Here is a 20,033-nt window from a genome sequence, read left to right as displayed (position 1 = left end):
TTTGTTTTCTAATGTGAGAGATACTTGACAAGAAGTCAGTGGTACAGAAGAGAAATAGCTATATCCCTTTATTCTGAATCAATTGTGCAGACTTCAAATGCTTGAATGTACAACCAGAGAAACAAGTTGTACCCCATTTGTTTACAATAAAAATAAATAAATAAATAAATTTTAAAAAAATTTTTTAGGAAAAAATACCACTATCTTATAGAAAGATCATCAACCAGACTCAATAATTATTAATCTACTATATGACTTTGAAGTACTCAACAAACTATCTTGACCTTTTTTCCTAAAGAAAACCTAAGATCACAGGTTCCTTGCCCATCCCATAATCTGGTTTATGAAAATCAATGAAACAAGAATTTTTTAAAAGACCATGCTTTATTAATATTATTATCTTTATCAGGGAAAACATAAATTGTGTTCTAGGGAAAATGTGCTTTTCTATGGAAAATACAAGATTTCTAATAAAGAGAGTCACAAATTATATTCAACTTCAGCATTAGTAAGACTAGGAATTTTCAAATATCCCACAAACCAACTCTCACCTCCCTAGAAATTCACCTCCGTGGAAGAATTCATCAATTCCACATTTAAATTTCAATAAAGAGACTTCAGTCACTTCCACAGCATGCCACTTCAGGGAGATCATTTGTCCATGCTTTCAATCACACCCACTCATTCTTTCAAAAATATATTAAGCACCTATTTCCAAAGCTCTGTCAGTGTTTCTGTATGTTGAGCTAGGGTTTTCCTGTTTGAAATCACCTAAAATAAGTCTGACCTCTCTTTCCCATAACAGACCCTCATTTATTAGAAGACAGCTATCAAGTTTCCATAAATGGATTTCCCTTCTTCAGGTTAAACATGGTGGTTCTTCAGCTGTATTTTGCTGGACATCACCAAGACCCCTCAAAAGCTCCTCCATCCTCCTTAAATGCTGCTCTGAAATAAAGTGCCTCCCACGTGGTCCAGCAAAGACAGAATGAAGTGGAGCTCTCAGCCACACACATGCAGTAAGGTAGCCCCAGAGTGCATCAGCCCTTCATGCTGTCACTTTAAATATTAGGATTTATTCTGCTTATCATAAAATGAAGCTTTTAAATTTCTTGTTCTGCTGGTAAATAATGTATCGATTTGTCTTCTTTGTTGCTGTGCTTTTTTCATGTTTGGTTTTCACCTGAGCCAATGATTTTATACTTCTCTGCTTTCATCCATACCTCCCTGCTTCCCATGGTCTGCAGAATTTCTCAAATGTATTAAAGCAATAAAACTAAGATTAGACAAAATAATATTATTAGCTATGCTGGCTAAGTGACTACAAGTTGAGTCCTTATTTCTAGGACTAGTTTTAAAATATCAACTCCACTCGTAAAATTAAAGAAAAATGAGAAAGAAATCCACCTCTACTCCAGTGAGTCAAAGCTCCATTTACTTTTATGCACTGTGAGATTTTCAAGTTAAAAATTACAGAGTGTATTAAAAGTATTATCCCCGTCAGTCAGCATGGGGCATGAAGTCAGTGGGAACAATACAAGCATTCAAACAGGGCAGCCTGACAAGGCACATGACATGCAGTCTCAAAGCCACTGCTAATGCTGAGGTAAGTAGTGCACCAGCTGGGTCAACTATTTAAAAAGATCATATGTGACCAACTTAAACAGTCATGTACGTTGTATTTGCCTCATCCCTGAGCTGAATTTTCCATGTTTAAAGCCAAGTACATTTTGTATTTTAAAAATAAGTGTAACAGGATCAAAAAATGTGCATTCATTTCTATTTTCATGATTTAGGACATCTTAGGTACATTAAAAACTTCTACTCATGTATACCAAATCCAATGATTTCTTGTCACCATATCAATTTCACTATTTGAATCACACCCCAGGATCTATTGGAAAAGTCAGTTGTAGACCAAAGGAGCCCAAAGGAGAATTAATCAATCTATTAGTTCAAACAGAAGTTGAAAGAATATTACACAGTCAAATCCCTAGAATTTCATTTATATTAAAAGGAAGTGGAGGTGAGGAACAGGAAATGAACAGCTTTGGAGTTCAACAGAGCTGGATTTGAATCTTAGGTATGCATTTTAATTGTTAGATTTATGATTTTGATGGTTATTAAATCCTCCAGAGTTTCAGAGTTTCCTTCTGTAAACTGAGGCCCATCATACCCACATGGAAGTGGTAAAGATTTAACTATGTGCCTAAAGACAGGCAAGCAGGGGAAGGAAATTAAGAATTTTTGACCTTCATAGGTAATATTTTGCTGAGGAAGTAAAAGAAGGGGAATTATAATTATTCTGGTAAAAACTAGGTCCTCACTCATAAATAAATATTGACAAATATCTACATTTAGAGTAAAGTTTGACTTGTGTATATGGTTGTGACATAAACTACAAAAGCTAAATGTTTGTGCACACATATATATATACCCCACTACATTTCTGCAGTGTGCTTTTATGAATATATGAATGTACTGAATGAGACAAAACTGTATTTTGGTCTCTCCACAAGCTGTTTCTCCCTAGTGGTTTATAAAGAGGTTAAAATTTCTCAGCTGATTAATGGAAATAATCCATGTGTGGCTCTTTGTATTCTCAGTACAGTTCTGTCTGTGATTCAGCAAGCCATTCATGTCATTTGGGCTTGGTGATGCAGTTGGTTGGTTAAGTGATTCAATGATATAAATATAGTTGATAAAGTCAGACCTGAGACCATACTACCTAACAACCAAGTGGATTATTAAGTCATCTCATTTCCAAAAAATAGTTAATTGAATTTTTGAATTTAAAATCGATGCTAGGATGAAAAATTATAAGCATTTGGAGATTTCCCATTGCATACTCATTGTCAAAAGGAAAACAATCCCAAGTGTACACACTCCATGGCAGTATTTTCCAAGTCCCAAAAGAGGACACATGTAATGTGGAACTGGGAAAAGAAAATAGGGTGTGGAAATGATATTTAATTATTTGTGGCTTGTGGTTGGCTGAGACTAAAAAAAAATTTAAAAAGTGAAGTGGCTGAAGTTTGACATCAGTGTTCTTGTTTGTTATTTCCTTTTATACCATTTTGTTGTTCTTTGCCCTCTGATAAACCAATATCCTCATTCTGCTCTAATAGTGCTAGAAGCAAACATTATTCTTTAAGACCTTTTCCTTTTTTAATGTATTTAAAGCAGAGTCACAAGGAGAGAAATTACTCCACTCAAAAGAACTATTCTAGCATCTAGAGTGTCTCAACCTGGGCCTTTTGGGAAGTAGAGACTGAGACATAGATGAATAGGTTTTCACTGTATTTGAGAGGTACAATCTCAGGGCTTGAGAAAAAAAAAAAAAAGAGAAAAGAAAATGAAGCAAAGAGAGGGGCAAAGCAATAAAATGTACGGACTTCTCATGCCAGGCACAACTCCAAAGTGAGCCACAGTGACACTGAAATGTGCCCAGATGGCCTGTTGTTCATTCATGTATGGGTCACATAAATGGGTTTAAAAAGGAACTTCGTCTTGAATAGTTACAGAAAAAAGGAGAAATGCACCCAATCCAGTCACTATCGTCAAGAATTTCTCACTAGACAAAATCAATCCCTCAGGATGCCAGCTTCCTTAATTCTGTCTCTTTGGTGAATGGGAGGCCAGAACTCATGCCTTGGGATGTGGTGCTTTATCCAGGGCCCATAGGGTGTGGGCAGAGGGCTGACCAACAGGCTAAGGAGAAGTCGAAGGCCACATTTTTTGTGTCCCAATACAATGTGGAATTGGGGCATCAGAAAAAAGTTCCAGGACAAAGAGGGATTTTCCAAGTTCTCTCAAGTCACATCACCCAGAGAATTTCCTGTTCTATCATACTAAAAGACAGCTTTTGGAATTATCAGGGCCACCTGGGGTAGGAGAGAAAAAGGCAGTGAAAAAAATAATTTGTCTTGGCAAAATAGTTTTCTGTTCATTCAAAAGGAGAAAAGAAAATTTCAAACTCTGTTTTCCAACATTAAACTCTACCCCAAATGGAAAAAAACAATGCCCTGATGTTTAATAGAGGTTAAGAATGATAGATAACACTGTTATTCAACTTAAAAAATTACTCTACAATCTTGTGTTTTTAAATCCAGACAGGGAAATAATTTAGCAATCTGTTACATATGAACTAACTTGGACATCTGAAAACTGTCAACACTGCAAGCATGCCTTTATCAGTTAATCAACCTAATTTTTTTTGTTCTAGCATTACCATTATTAAATGCAAGACGAGAATGACTAAATTGAATGGGAATCCCATAATAACCTAGAATTAGTTTCTTGGAAATCATCATTTTATCAGAACCGATAACTGACTTTGATTCCCATTTCTTTATGGTAAGACTAGACAAGTTAGACATTGTAGCACTTTAAATAAAAAGCTCTGAGCTCACTGAATTTTCACAATAGTTCAAAGAGAGGAGGCAAAGGAACCAAGGAAAGAGGATGATTTGTTTTTAAGGGGGATTATCCATGTGCAAAGTGAGAAGGAATTGTGGAGTTGGCCTCTGGATCCTGTGATAACACAGTCTCTGACCCATGAGGAAACAGTCATCAAACTTTAATAATGGTAAAGAAAAAAAGACAGGGTTTCAGGATGGTTGCTTACCCAACCTGAAAAGGCCCCAGAATTTATGCCCTTTAATTGAATTAGAGTAACCCAACCCAATTTAACATTAATCCATTAATCAATAAAACTATTTGCAAAGACAAAAATATAAAGAATACTAGACAGTATATTTTAAGTGACAGATGCATAGAAAATAAATTCTACTGGAATTTCAAGAGAAGCAATGTGTTAAGCTGGAGAAATCATAAAGAAAACTTCCATCAAAAAGTAGGAAACTGAACTGGACCAAAGGCATTGCCATTGAAATGATCTTGGTATGCTTGAGAGACAATAAGCAAAGATATCCAGCTGGAGCAAAGAATTATACAAGGAAGAATTAAGAAGGCCTTCTTGATGTCTATGGTGTGACTGTGAAATAATTCAATTGATTTTCTTGTGTGACCTACAAAAATAAGACTCATTAAGAAAGAGTCACAGCACATATTTCCAGTTGAAGCTTCATAAGCCTGCTCACCACATCTGAAAGACAGATTCCCAATTAAGAATCTGACTAGGCTAGAAAACCACTCAATAAGTACTTAATAGTGGTGACTACTGTTGGATAGAAACCAATGAGAAAGAACAAGGCACCTCTCTTTTGTTGGGTTTCTGCAAAGTCAAACAGGAAGTGAAGTTTATTATTGTGCATGTGGTCTCATCTCACATTTAGATCAAAATTACTCACTCTTCTTATCCCCCATTACAGAATGTTTGTCATTTACCTAAAAAATGACTAGAGATTTTTCTCACAAAAGTATTCTACCACTGGATGACAATGTTAGAAATATTTATCTTCTGATATTAAAATATCTGAAATTTTTGTCAACGTAATTTATTAATTATAATTGTATTATTTTTCCTTCATGATAAGATCCTGTTGATAAGTATTATCCAAATGGATGGTAAAATATAAAGTATGCAGTGTCTTCAAGGTAAAAATCAAGACTGGGGGATGCAATCTATACTATATTCCAAGATGAGGACTGGTAGGAGAAACAATCAAGTCACTTTTTTTTTTCAAATCTCTTCATTATTTGCCTTCTATATTTCCAAGGATCCTGCTTATTCTGTTCTTTCAGTGAAGTCTACCAACAGTTTTATTGAAACTCTATTGTCCAACTTCCAAAACATCTCGAAGTGCAATAATATCATGCTACATTCCTGAAGACATAACAAAATTAAAAGTCATTTTGTCTACCTCCTGCCTCACCTAGGAATTCCCTCTACATAATCCGCATAAAGACCAGGCATGGAAAGCTCACTATATCTCATGGGAAGGCAGCTGAGCCTATTGCCTTCAAATTTTCATTTGGGAAAAACTTCCTCCCAAATTAATGTGAGAGCTGCCTGTTTTCCTGGAACTTTTGTTGATTAACACAAGTTGTGCTCTCTGAATTATACAGAGAAATATTTATTGAAACAACTTTTCAAATGTATATAGTTGGATCTCATTAACTAAAATTTATCTTTTCCACCCACCACCCTAAACTCTCTTTCCTTTCTGTTACATGTGTGTGTGTTTGGTTTCTTCAGTTATCACCAGTCTCTCGTCCCTTATCTTTCAAGGGCACCAGTGATTTCTTCATAACCCACTCACCAGCAACGTCTTCTTGAGCCTCAGTCTCCTCCACATCTGCAGTATTCAATATGGTTGACCCTTCCAAACTTTCCATCCAAAATCTGCCCCACTCTTGGTTTCCTGAGTTCCCTTTCACTCATCTCTGCCAGGTCTTTCTGACTCCCACACCATAAATACAAGTGCTACCAATACTTCACTTCAGGCTTCCTTTCTCCCAATTTTTAAAGTTTTGGAAAAATAAACATAATAGAAAATTTACTATCTTATCAATTTTAAAGTCTACAGTTCAGTGCTGTTAAGTACATTCACACGGTAGTGCAACCATCACTACCATCTGTCTCCAGAATGATTTTCAATTTGGAAGGTGAAAACCACACACATCAAACATTCACTCCCCATAGACGACTCTGCCCAGCCCCTGGCCACACTCATACTACCTTCTGCCTCAATGCTTGTAATTGATCTTCTTTTTTACAATGTTAAACAAAATGCCCAGGGAATTAATATTTGAATAAATATTTACTGAGGATTTATTGTGTTCCAGGAACTGTGCCAGGTCCAGAAATTATAATAAACTGACCAATTCATTTATATTTATAGCTCTACTTTCTAAACAGGTGATTATTCAAACTGGCTAGTAATTAGAATTTCCCCTAGAGTCTTTTTTGGAAATGAATATTTTTTTATCTCAGAGTAATTTCATATTCATAAAAAATGCAAATACATAGCATTCCTATCTACTCATTTTCAACTTCCTCTAATGTTATCAACTTACATCACTGTGGTACATTTATCAAAACTAAGAAAATAACATGGGTACATTACTATTTACTAAACTCAAGACTTTATTCTAATTTCACCAGTTTTTCCACTAATCTCCTTTTTCTGTGTCAAAGCCTTTAATCTTCTCTGGTCTTTGACAATTTCTTAGTTTTTCCTTGATTTTCATGACCTCGTTGATATTTGATGACTACTATTCAGGTATTTCATAGATTGTCCTTTTAGTTTGCTTGATGTATTTCTAATAATTGGACTGGGATTATGGATTTTTAGAAAGAATACCATGATGAAATATTCTCATTATATAAGGGAGGGGATACATGATATCTTCACAACATCATTGGTGATGTTAACCTTGATCACTTGATTAAAGTAGTGATTGAAAGATTTCTCCACTCTAACATTACCATATTTCCCCTCTCATTATTTTGTGTGTGTGTTTGTGTCTATGTGTGTGTGTGTATGTGTGTGTGTGTGTGTGTAAGAACATTTAACATAAGATCTACTTCCTAAGCAAAATTTTAAATCTAAAATGAAATATTATCAAGCATAGGCAATATAGTAGATCTCTAAAATTTATTCCTCTTTCATAACTGAATCTTTATATCCTTTCACCAATATTTCATTACTTTCCTTTCTCCTCAGTCTTGTAAAATCACCATTCTGTCCTCTGCTTCTCTGAGTTTGACTATTTGAGGGTCTTCCTATAAGTACAGTATAAGTACTGCTGAGATCAGGATCTCCTATGTTCATTGCAGCTTTTATTTATAATAGCAAAGGTAGAGACAAGGTAAATGTCCATCAACACACATATGAATAAAGAAATGTATGCATACAAAGGAATATTATTTAGACTTTAAAAAAAAAAGAAACTATGTTATTTGTGACATCATCCTCCATACTTTGAAAGCAGGACTCTAACTACAACCTATAATCAAATGGGTCAAGAAACTAAGCTCCATCTCCTAGAGGGAGGAGTATCTACATAAAGTATGTATAATTATTCCATAAGAAAATTTGTTTCTTCTTCATTTTAAAATGTATAGTCCTAGGGTCATATTAAACCATAGATCTGGGAAGAGCCATGATAATCTCTACTTTTTATATTCCTTGGGAAAATTAACACATTTGGCTTCCACTTGAAGTCAACTTCCATATTTCCAAAAGTTATAAGGTATTTGTCTCAAAAGCAATTTTACTTGAAAATATCAAAATAACTACCCATTATTATTAATATTCCATTCCCAAGGAGGGTCTCTGATATGAGCGAGTGACAAAAATGTGTACCTAATGTTATAGAATGGAGCTTGCACAGAATATGGTAGAGTTTGGGGTGGGGGGTAAGAAATAAGTGCCTTCTGTTCTGGTTTCCTCTAAATGTTGTTTGGCCATGAGTCAGTTCTCTTAATTGGTTATTACTGTTTTAATCATTACAAATTTTAATCATTTTTATTTTTGTCACTAAAAATGACAAAAAGAGTTTGTCTCTTTTATAGGCTCTATTCTATTCTAAGATAGATCCAGAGCTACATCCTGCTCTGGATCTTAGAAAGCCTTGAAAATGCATGGTTAGGGACTAGAAAAAAGGACCATGAGGCATCTGGACATTAGGCAAAAGATGGGGTCAGCTTTTCTCTACATTACAGAGAATAAAGTCAAAGGTAGTCTGGATATTTCCACAATATTTGAACAAATTTCTCAGGCAATAAACCATAGAATATTTCAAGATAAAGTCTTAATTCATCATGGAAAGTATGAATTTATTACCAAATCATTGACTCTGATTCCAAGGATATCCTAGAGTTGGCACCAATTGTATCAAGAATTTAGGATCCTTACAAATGCCTTTATTTTGGGAACCTTGTCCTTATCTGTCAGTATTTCCCTTAGCACCACAAAAAGGTGATTCTTTGTTCTAGGCTTTTGGATTTCCTCACTTTCTGCAACACCAGAATAATAACTATTAATTTTTCCACCTTCTAATCCTTCTCCCATGTTTTCTTCCACTACTAACATGGAAGAATTAACTCAAGTCACTACTTTATTAGTGAATTTTCCCAATCACCCCAGCCCTTAATAAATTTTCCTTCTATGAGATCATATTTAATTTGTGCTATATAATTTAAACTTTGCTAAGGATTGAAACATTCTACAATGTTTCTTTTGTGATGAATATTTTTACCCAGTGTAAGACCAATTCTTTTTTTAGAAAGACAATGGTTTATAATTAGACTATTTTGATTACTTCTTTACTGTTTTAGACATACTTCAAAATAGTGTTATGTACACTTTAAAATTAAAAACTTAGAGAATAAAAATATTTAGATTTTTTCCATGTTTTAGAAATAACAATAATACTATGCCCAACTCTACTACGCCATGATCAAGAAAGTCACATTTTTGGATGAGTTAATGTTTTCATGATGCTGGTAGTCAACACTTAAATTTCATGAACAAATCTTATTCTATCTGGTCTACTGGGCAACCCACATTCAGCTGCCATCTTGGTAAAGAACTATCTAACAAAAATAAGTCATCATTAACTAATCTGAAGACATAAACGACGGAATACAGAGATGTGGGAGAAGGTTATGAGTTCTCAGTTGTTTGGTTATTGAAGCTAGGATGTTGTGTGTGTGTGTATGTGTGTAAACTGCAAAAAGTACATCAAGCTCTTTGTGGTACACTATGAGAAGCTACTTGTCTAGGAGGACTTCCTGCACTATTCCCACTCAGATTTATTCATTCAACTAATAGTTATTGAGTGTCTGCTATATGTGGGCAGTGCTCTGGGTACTGAGATGTAACTAAACAGAACAGACAACACCCCTGCCATGATGGAGCTGCTATTCTAACAGAAGGTTCAAAGCAATTCTGAAAATATGGTCATGGGAAGCAGATTCCTGCTATTTTATCTTTGCTTGCCTCTGGCAGTGAATATTTTTCTTTGATCAAAGTACAAACTCTAATACTCCAATTGGCTTAATGAATACAGCATTTCTATTTCTTCTTTTTGGATCCTACCTATGAAATAATTTAAACATTATATGCATATTCAAAATTTAATATTCACAAGTTCAAAAATATTAATATTATGCTGAGTATTTAATTGCCAATTGTGGTACTGAAATCTTTTCCTGCATTATCTCATTTTACCCTCAAGACAATTCTAAGTCTCTAGATGACATTTACCATTATTATTATTCTATAGGTAAGAGAATGAGGCATAGAAAGGTTAAGTAACTATCTCCATGTTACAAGTCAATATTGTGAAACAATTTAATATTGACACATGGCAGTTTGCTCTTAAAAATTTGAAAAATCATTTTGTCCCAAAAAATATCTAAAATAATATATTTTACATTTTTCTGATTTTTACATTGCATCATCATCCATTCTTTCCAAACATTGGTTTCATTTCTTTTTAATTGAGGTAATTATTTCTATAAAATAAATGAGACAACCCCACTTTGATGGGATTACCTCAAATATTAAAATCACCTTTTAAATATTTCATTTTACTCTGCCACTATAATCTGACTTTTGTGTTCAATATTCATGTCAGGAAAGTAGCATAAAACTCTTTGTTGCATAAAATTAGGATCAAAATTTTCAAGTGATGAAGAATCTATAAAGATATTAATTTTTAGAAAATAGATATGCATTTTAATTTTGTAGTTTTATTTTTCATATCTGTTCCTTTTTAACAAAACCAGTTAAAATGAGACTCGAGAATTTTTATCTATTTCCTATTTCATAACTAGTAGGAGTAGAAATTCTAGACATAAAGTAAGAGAAACTTTGTCCACCCATGAGTAGACTCAGATTACATTGAGGAAAAGCCCATAATCAAAATATCAAAAAATTTAAAATATTTATCATAATTAATGATTTCTACTGCACTTTCTTGTTTTCTACTATAATAGTCCTTGGTTATCTGAAGCTTGCTCTGTTCCAGGCACATTTTAAATGCTTTATACAGTAATACATTTAATCCACATAATAGCCTTGGTTTTATTATTGTCGGCTTTCATAGGTGGAGGAACTGAGGTCTAGACGGTTTAAGTTACTTACCCAAGATTTCATAGCTGGCAAGTCCCTGCACTGACAAATGTCCATGGTCTAGCTTAGAGTCTACCTCTTAACTATCATGCTGCCCTGCCTCTGGATAGGCTCCTTTTACCCATTCTCAGTAACAGGCATTATATACATTCCAGAAGAATATAAACTAATATCACCCTGCTCCATCTGCCCACAGGAGCATTCCCCAGGTGTTGTGATGGTGAAGCAGATCAGGAAGGCGCAGTAGTTGCCACACAAGTTCAGGTTTATCTAAGAACACAGTCAGAGTTGGCTACCCAGAGTGACGGGTCAGAATGAAGTAAAATACCTGGTCTGCTCAATACCAAGTAAATATTATCAACAGGGTGTCCCAGGTCAGGGTCATGAGCAGGGAGTATTTCTTAGGTGGAATGAAGAGCCAGGGGTCCAAATATATGAGAGAACCAGAGCCAGGGAAGCCCCAGATATACAGTGGGCAGTAGGAAAGAAAAGGGTGTAGGCAACAGCTAGGATGTACTTAAAATGGCTTTTAAATAAGTCAGAGAACTGGTTTCCAGTGTTGGGTTTTCCACTTAAATACAATGTAATATCCCTGAATTTTAGTGGCCAATCTCTCCCTATCTACCATATTCAGCAATGAATGTTTATCTATTATGATCCAGGCACTCATCTCGCACTTAGAGTTAATAATCATCAAGCCAGAACCTTGTACTATTTACATAACCCCCTTGCCTCATATCTTCCTATATGAATAGGAATAATAATGATATTTAGTTCCTGTGGACAACTTTATCCATCTTGCATAATATCATTATTATGTGAATGAAATGGACTATTAAGATCTTAGAACAATGCCTAGCCCACACAGTACATAACAGCTGTGCTATTATTTTTGTTATTCAGATCAAGTGAGATAATAGGGTTAAAACATTTTTTTTTCAATTCTAAATGTCCCCCAGAATGTAATGTTGGGATTTCATAGTGAAGTTCAAGTACATATCTAAGTGAAGAGCAACATCCTGTGTCAGTCTTCCTAGGAGATGCCAGAACCCAAGTGACACTGCAATAGGAAGGTGGTCACGAACAAGACAGGTGCAGATCTCCTAAAAGTGATTCATTCAGCTCTGATGGCATTTTCCTGGCCTTGCTATTGAGCTTTCTGCACTAGAGGGCAAAGGCAAGTGGTCATTTCCTAGTCTAGAGAGGCCTGGACCATGCAGCTCACTCCAAAGAGTAGAGAACAAGGATTTGTATGGCATGTGCTTACATCTAACCATGAGGAAACCCAGACAATTGATGGATATGAAAACTTAATATACAACGTAAAATAAGTTAGAAATTCAACACTGAAAAATCACACATCAAGTTGGTCTCCAAAGCATATCTAACTCAACTTCTACAGGAACCACCAAAAGTTCTTTTCTATTTAATACTAAACATAAATCTATGAATATAACAACTTGATTACTCACCACTAATGAAAAACATGTGTCTAAAAAGTCCTAATCAAGCAAGAGAGAAAATCACCTGACATCTCACAGAATTCATAGAACATTTTTAACAAACCATTGAAAAGTACCCTGAGTCCACTGTCCTTCTCTTCTTCACTTAAATACTTATTTTGTCTTATTTATTTATTTTAATGAAGTAATTATTGGGTCTCGGATTGAACTCAGGACCTTTCATATGTTAAACACTGAGCTGTATCCTCAACCCCCAAACACTCATTTTAAAAGCCTGCATTTTTGCCAACAAAGTATGCCCTTGAACCAAACATGTGAGAGGTATGTAGCATATGGAATGTAAGAAATGGAAGAAATAATCTTACTTCTTGCAAAAAAAAAAAAAAAGTCCTTTTGTGAATGGATCACTAGCACTGCCAGCAGGAAGGTCCATGTAACAAGAGATGAAGAAACATGGCTTTCTACAACATCTCTGAACCATGGGCCAGTGTTTGGCCAATGCATAATAGAAATGTTTTATTTGCTGCCTTTTAAATGGATGGGCACATTCACCAACAGCCACTTGAATTCATTCATTCATTCATTTAACTAACATGTTTTGTGCTTTTACTATCTGCCAGATACTCTTTATAAAATCTCTCCAAAGTAAATATGTCCAAACAAATGAACGAATGCATGCCTTTTTCGCAAAGAGGAAAATGTTATGTTAATAATTCTTTCTGTTATATAGCTAACTTAGCACTTTGAAACAAGACCGAATATGAATGTTGTCATACCTGACATCCCCTTTTATAAATAATGACTAGCCTATAATATACCCTATATCTTCCGGAAAATAATGTAAGGAATGAAGGAAAGTATTTCATGGTTACTTAACTTTGCTGATAATCAAAGTAGGCAATGGCTTAATTGATTGAGTTAAGATTAAATACCCTATCTCTCCCCAACCATCCAAAACAGTCTCTCCTCTTCCTTTATATGCTCACAATTACTGATTCATTTGAGCTACTGAGATTCCTGTTTTGTTAAGACACAAATTTGCCTGTGAATGTTAGCATATTTATCTGTAAAAAGAACACCTATTTTAATCAGATTGCTTTCCCCTTAAATTTGACTTGAGACTATTCCTGACCAACTAGCCTATGAATTCTTTGCAGGTCTAGTATAAACTGGGATCTTAGCTTAAGAAGCACTAATATGTGCATTAAACTTCAAGGTAGCAGAGGGCAGGGCTGAGAATTCAAAGCTTAAAATCATATAGAACAGAATTTGAGTTCCAGCATTATGATATATTTTAGAAAATCACTTAATTTCTCAGAGTGTTAGTTTCCACATCTGTAAAGTTGGGTCTTTGGTAATAGCATCTACCTTCTAGAGATGTAGTGAGTGTTAGAGAAAATCTGACCTTCCTCTACCCAGCTCTCTGAGAGAGAATTAATTCTGAATGTTCTAAAGCATTCATTGTATCTGATGATTTAACTTCTTTCCTGTGCATCTAGACTAAGATTAGCTATGTATCCTCCTTGGGACAACTAAGACTCACTCAAAATAAGTATATGGTTTAAAAATCTCGTGAACCCCAGACTGAGAAAGCCTTAAAGGCTCAACACCTGGTATATTGCAAACACTAAAAGCATGACTGTTATTATTACATACAGGGTGAGTTTAGCTGTGGGGACAGTATGAAAGAATGAGGAAATCAACTCACTGTGTGATGTTTAATCACTGTAGAACTTTAGCACTCCACAACTTGGTTGTGCATTCCATAAGAAACATGGACAGTTGCTCATTTAAAGGATGTTGGGGACTACTCCATTTGAAGATTCAGCACTTGCCTAAATGGGTAACTTTAGAATAATTTTAACTTGTGTAAATGAATGGTGGTATTAAATACTTTCCAGACCAGTGTCTGACTTGCAAATCTTAGAGGTATAAGTCAAAACTTATAATATTACAAAAAAGGTTCTTGCCTTTTTTCCCAGGTGTTAGTTTTTTTTAATCTCTGTGACCATAATACCTGACATAAACAACATAAGGAGGAAAAGTTTACTTTGGCTCATTATTTCAGTCCATGACCCTCTGGCTTCATTGCTTTGGTCCCGAGGTGAGGCAGAACATCTTGGAGGAAGTTCATGGAAGAGGAAAGCTGCTCAGCTCATGACAGCCAGGAGTATTAACAGAGACAGAGAGGAAGAGACCAGGAACAAGATAAATATTTCCAGGGCGAGCCCCCAGGGACCTTTTCCTTTGACTAGGGACTACCTTTGAATAATCCATTCAAATTAGTAATTCATCAATAAATTAATCCACTGATGAGATTACAACCCTCATTGTCCCATCATTTCCTAAAAGATTTACCTCTGGAAATTGCTGCATTGGGGATGAAGCTTTTAAGCACATGAGCCTTTTGGGAACATTGCAAGTCAAACCATAGCAATTTCTTTTTGAAGACTAAATACCCTAAATTGGAAGATGACTTTTTATGCAAATGTATTCAAGACAAAGAGAGAGAGCCTTTGCTTATAACAGATAAAAAATATCTGTTGAATGAATGATAAAAGGTGCAGTACAAACATTATCGCACTTCCACCCTCTAAAGCCCTTTCAGATGAAGAGAAACCCATTGCTATGAAGATATGATAATAAGACCAGACACATCTTATGCTAACTTAATGTTTACTATAGACTTTAATATAAGATTATTACAATTAGTTCTATCCTTTAAGTATCCTCTTAATTCAAAGTGTTTTATCAACTGACCTGGGAAGGTAATCCCAATCATTGTTTGGATAGGATGTTTTGTAATAATTTGAGATTCAAATTATCTAACATTAACACTAACTTTAAAAACACAGATCACTGGGAAGTCAGAAACTGCCCTTACTGAAACTGGCAAAATGTAAGAGTTACTGAAACCAGACTCCAATTTTCATGGCATGTCTTTAAAAAGCCAGCAAATGCAAATATGGCTCAGAATGAAGTCACTACAGGGTGTTCCCTTCTTTTGGCAAGGAAGAAGTTATGGATTGGCATCTTCGTCATTTAAAGAATCATAACTAGCACAAATTAAGACTACTTCCCATCACCCATAATGCTTAGGATGAAAATAATCTTAATGGGATTATTTCTTCTATACAATAACAAAGCTAAAAACATAGTATTCAATATCTCTTCTTCAGTAGTACCCTCTGAATCAATGGAATTAGTGTCCTATTAATAACTGGATTTGTTAACAAATAAGAGCATACAGTTGAGAAACAGAAGCGCTTTCCAGAAATTCTATTTTTGAAAAATTAAGTTGTTTGAGATTTCTATGAAAATGCCTTTAGCTTTAGTAAAATAAAACCAATAATATGTATAAAGAATATTAATTACCTATAAAAATATATACAGATTCACATATGTAAGTATATTCATAATTTTATATATAAATAGAAATCTATATCTATGTTAATTTAAATTTATATGTACCATATTAATTCAGTTTTCCTATGGTATGACTCTTTTCTATCTCCAACCTTATTTTTCTGTTCATTAAATTTCCCAAAGGGAATAGTATATAATTTGCATGTGTTAGAATAAAAACTCCCTTGCCTAGATCCATCTGCTAAGTCCCAGGTGTATTCAAGGAGCATCTACACTTATAATACATATAAGTCATCTATAATTTGTCACGTTATTTTATTTTTTTTAAAGCATATGACAGAAGAAAGTGTATCATCATCTGATGAAACCCCTTCATTTTACAAATGAAGAAAACAATGCCAGAAAAGTTGTGACTTACAGATATCTCAGTCACAGAACAGCAGAGCAAGATCCAGGTCTCATGTTTGCTCAACGCCCGCTCTCTGGTCTTTCCATTGCCCCCACCCCAAATACACATTTCTCACATTCTTTTCAAACAGTAAATAAAATAACATGTGTCTTAAATTAGGAATGGGACTTAAAAGTAAAGTGTATATGATATAAATAGGAACACTTAATGGAAACAGTGATGCCAACAAATTACATCTTTTGGCATTTTGCAAAAAAAGAGAGTTCTTAGGGGATCTACGGGCAGAATTCAATTTCCTAAGTCAATTATTCAGCAAGGTGATTGTACGGTTAGGTTACTCTGAGTGTAAAAAGTCTGACTGTTTTGACAAGTTTTGAGAAAAAGGTCAAAGCACCGTGTGACAGTAAAATGGGGAGAATGTCCATCAACACTGAACAGTTATTTCTACCCTGGCATTTCTGATGGCCCAGCACCCTAATTTGGGCTCTAATTAGCTCGTGTCTGGATCATGCTTATAAAACCATCAAACCCTCTGACTGCAGTCTTTCTCCTCTCTTCCAACAGTGCACCCACTGCCAGATTCATCTCCTAAATCATTGTTCACACCATATATCTCCTTCATCCAAGACTTCTGATGGAGAGCATTTAACTCCATATTTGTGTCCAAATATTTTAAGCTTTTTTCAATTCTTCATAATCTGTCTTCATTTTATAAATTTTACTGTCTGACAAGCTGTTGCTTGTTTTTCTAGTAGAGCATTCTCAATCCCATTACCAACCTCTATTAAATGCTTTATCCCTTATCTATTTCCCACTTCCTTCTCTGCCATTTGAAATCCTACCCATTACCTAATCAGGTCGCTGAACAGTTTCTCCCCACTACTCCATCTCTCACTACAGAGCTCTCCCTTCTTTGATTTCATAAGTTTTTCTCTAAATGTTTTGTATTGGCAGCCTTGCATTCCCCAGTGTTCTTTTTAGGGCAAGAACTGTGGCTTAGGAATCTCTCTAATACTCTTCTCATCCCCATTCCTACATACTTTAGCATCTTACTAACTATAGCAGATACTGAGTGAGTACCTAGACTGTTGGACTGTGCAGACAAGGCAGAGGAGGACAGTGCCAGCTACATCCCAGTGATACTAGCCAATATCCTAAATCTCAGGTGCATCACTTTTCTTGATGCTCCACATCACTCTGCACTACATTAATACACACTTCTCCCTCTGCAGGGTTTATTAATTCCATCCCTTCTCTCAAACCATGAACCTATGTCTGATCCACCTCCAACCAAGTTCATGGCCCCCTTTTAGCCACCCTTCTCACTCCAAGGACAATGCAAAATGAAAACTTTCACTTAGATTCCATCTCTTTCTCCTCCGTAAGAAAAAATTCCACCTTTTTTTTTTTTTTTTTTCACATGTGGTGTCCCTTTCCAGGGGTGAATATGGGAACTTCTCCCCATGCCCCACCCCAGATGTCCATACACTCCACGAAGACTAGAAAATATCACTAGGGTCTCTTCCCTTCTGCACCCAAAATAACCACAATGCAAGGGAATCGTTTCCGGGAGGTAGACTCTTTCCACCTAAATGATGTCCTCCTCTTCTACTCTAGAGGCCAGGACAGCCTTGCTTCCAGCCATTTGAAGTTCCAGCTCTCCCTCTAGGCACTGACTTCTAAGGCAGCAGGGATGGTTCCAGAGGGTTCCAGGCACCTGTTCCTCCCACCTGTCCTCTTCCCTCACCCAGGTGATTTATATTCAGTGGGCTTTAAAGTAACAACTTTTTTTCCAAATGAAGAAAAGTTTTCCCTCCGGCAATTTCGCCTTAAAATAGGAAATAGCAGATTACAAGCGAAGTGTTTGTGTATTTCATCGAAAGTTTCCTCAATAAAATATGTCATTTCCCTTTCCTTTCTTCCCTATCAGCAACAGGAGAGTCAGGTCCCAGAAGGTGTCTTTTCTTTCCTAGCTCCTTCCAGCTGCCCCGGCAAAAATAGGCAGATTAATTAATTCTTAGATCATGACCAGTTTCTCCAGGAGCCGTCCCCTTTCTTTCTCACAGGGCCACACACACACACACACACACACACACGTCCCCTTTCTTTCTCACAGGGCCACACACACACACACACACACACACACACAGGGCCACACACACACACACACACACACGTCCCCTTTCTTTCTCACAGGGCCACACACACACACACACACACACACACACACACACACACACACACACACACACACACACACACACACACACACACACACACACGGTTGGGGGAGGCACAGAGACAGAGAAATTGTTCTCCACCACGTTGCTCCACGTTACCCGCCAGCATCCTAGGTCACTGAATTTCCTTCTTGGGTCTCCTGCGGGTACCCTTCTGGGTCCAGACGCCCATTCTCCTTCTTTAGTGAGACTTCCTCCCACCGCTCCGCACTCGCGGGCACTGCGTCCCCGGAGTCCCTAGGGCACCCCCCACCCCGGCGCCGCAGGGCCCTGTTCTAAGCATTGCTCCAGTTGGTGACCTGAGCGTAGCACCACCAGCAGCGCGGCCCGCGGGATCCCTTCCGTCTTCGGGCCTCCCTCCACGCCTAGGGACAGCCTCCAACAGGTGCAACCCTAAGTGCCCAATTGCCGAATCCTCAACCCAGTCATTAAAGTTCTCTAACCCGTGACTGCCAGCCCGAGAGCGCCCTCGTGCCCAGATGCCTGCGCGATTCAGGGTTCGCCCTCCCCGCAACTCCAGCCCCGGTCTTTCCTCCTGGACTCCAGTGCCCGGCGTGGCCACTTACCCAGGGTAAGGGCCAGGAGCAGTGGCAGGGAGCTGGCGCCGCTGCCCGGGGCGGCCCGGTCCATCAACCCCGCTCTGCGGGGCCGGGCAGCCCCTAGACGAGTCTCCCTCCTCCTTCTTCGCCCCCTTCCCAGGACCCGGGCGCCCAAGTGGGTGCTTGGAAACTAATCCTGGAGGCAGGAGGAAACGAAACTACTCCTCTGGCTGGCACCCTGGCTACAGGGCAAGGAAACACCCAGGGAGGAAGGCCGGCCGGCTCTGTGACTGTCGGGAGAGGAGGGAGCCTCCTATTTATCCTCACTCCTGCACACACCCCACCAAAAAGGCGCAGAACTTGGTGGTGGTAGCGTCCACGATGCTCCCACCCAAATTGCCCCACACCCATACCCACACCCAAGGACACTCGGCGGCCCTCAGGCCAGCTCACCCACTCCCCCTGCTGGGTCGCACCTGACTGTTCATTTCCCTCCCCTGGAGGAGTAAACAATGTAGGTAGGGAGATGTGAGAGACCACGTGGAGGGGTGTAAGGCGCTGACCGCCTGTGCGCAGCCCTCAAACCCTCTGATGGAGACTCAAACGTGTTATGGAACTCTAACTTCCCTCATTTCAGTTGCTAGTGTCATGGGGAGACCAGAGCCAAGGATCACTGAGTAAAACCTCAGGCATTTGACAATTAACAAGCCTCTCCATTACATATGCAAGCAATTTCAAGAGTCCTGATTGTCTATCAAAGTCCTAAAGCTAGTGTCTTAGGTTTCAGCAAGCATTGTCTTCAATAATTTATTGTCATTTTGGCTAATCAAAATCTACTTTAGAAATTTCATTTGTATTTTATTTATCCCTTCATTCATTTGTTCATTTTTTTGCATTTTTAAATTTTATTTATTTACTCTATTATTCTCTTAATTTTTGGTTGGATCTATGAAAATGAGTAGAATGAT

The 20,033-nt window shown here is 37.1% G+C and overlaps 1 protein-coding gene across 1 annotated transcript in view; it reads right to left on the bottom strand.

The window, feature by feature from the left end:
- Window positions 1-19,427, bottom strand: part of BTC (betacellulin) — a 50,243-nt gene extending 30,816 nt beyond the window's left edge. Inside the window, exon 1 of the mRNA XM_079153096.1 lies at window positions 19,093-19,427. Coding sequence (XP_079009222.1) covers window positions 19,093-19,156 — 64 coding nt within the window. The 5' untranslated portion in view covers window positions 19,157-19,427. The remainder of the gene's footprint in view (window positions 1-19,092) is intronic.
- Window positions 19,428-20,033: the final 606 nt, after the last annotated feature.

Source organism: Sciurus vulgaris (genome assembly GCF_902686455.1).
Source record: "Sciurus vulgaris genome assembly, chromosome: 9".
Taxonomy (NCBI): Eukaryota; Metazoa; Chordata; class Mammalia; order Rodentia; family Sciuridae; genus Sciurus; species Sciurus vulgaris.
Note: the sequence above shows the minus strand (reverse complement) of the source record. Positions and strands in the feature narration are given on the sequence as shown.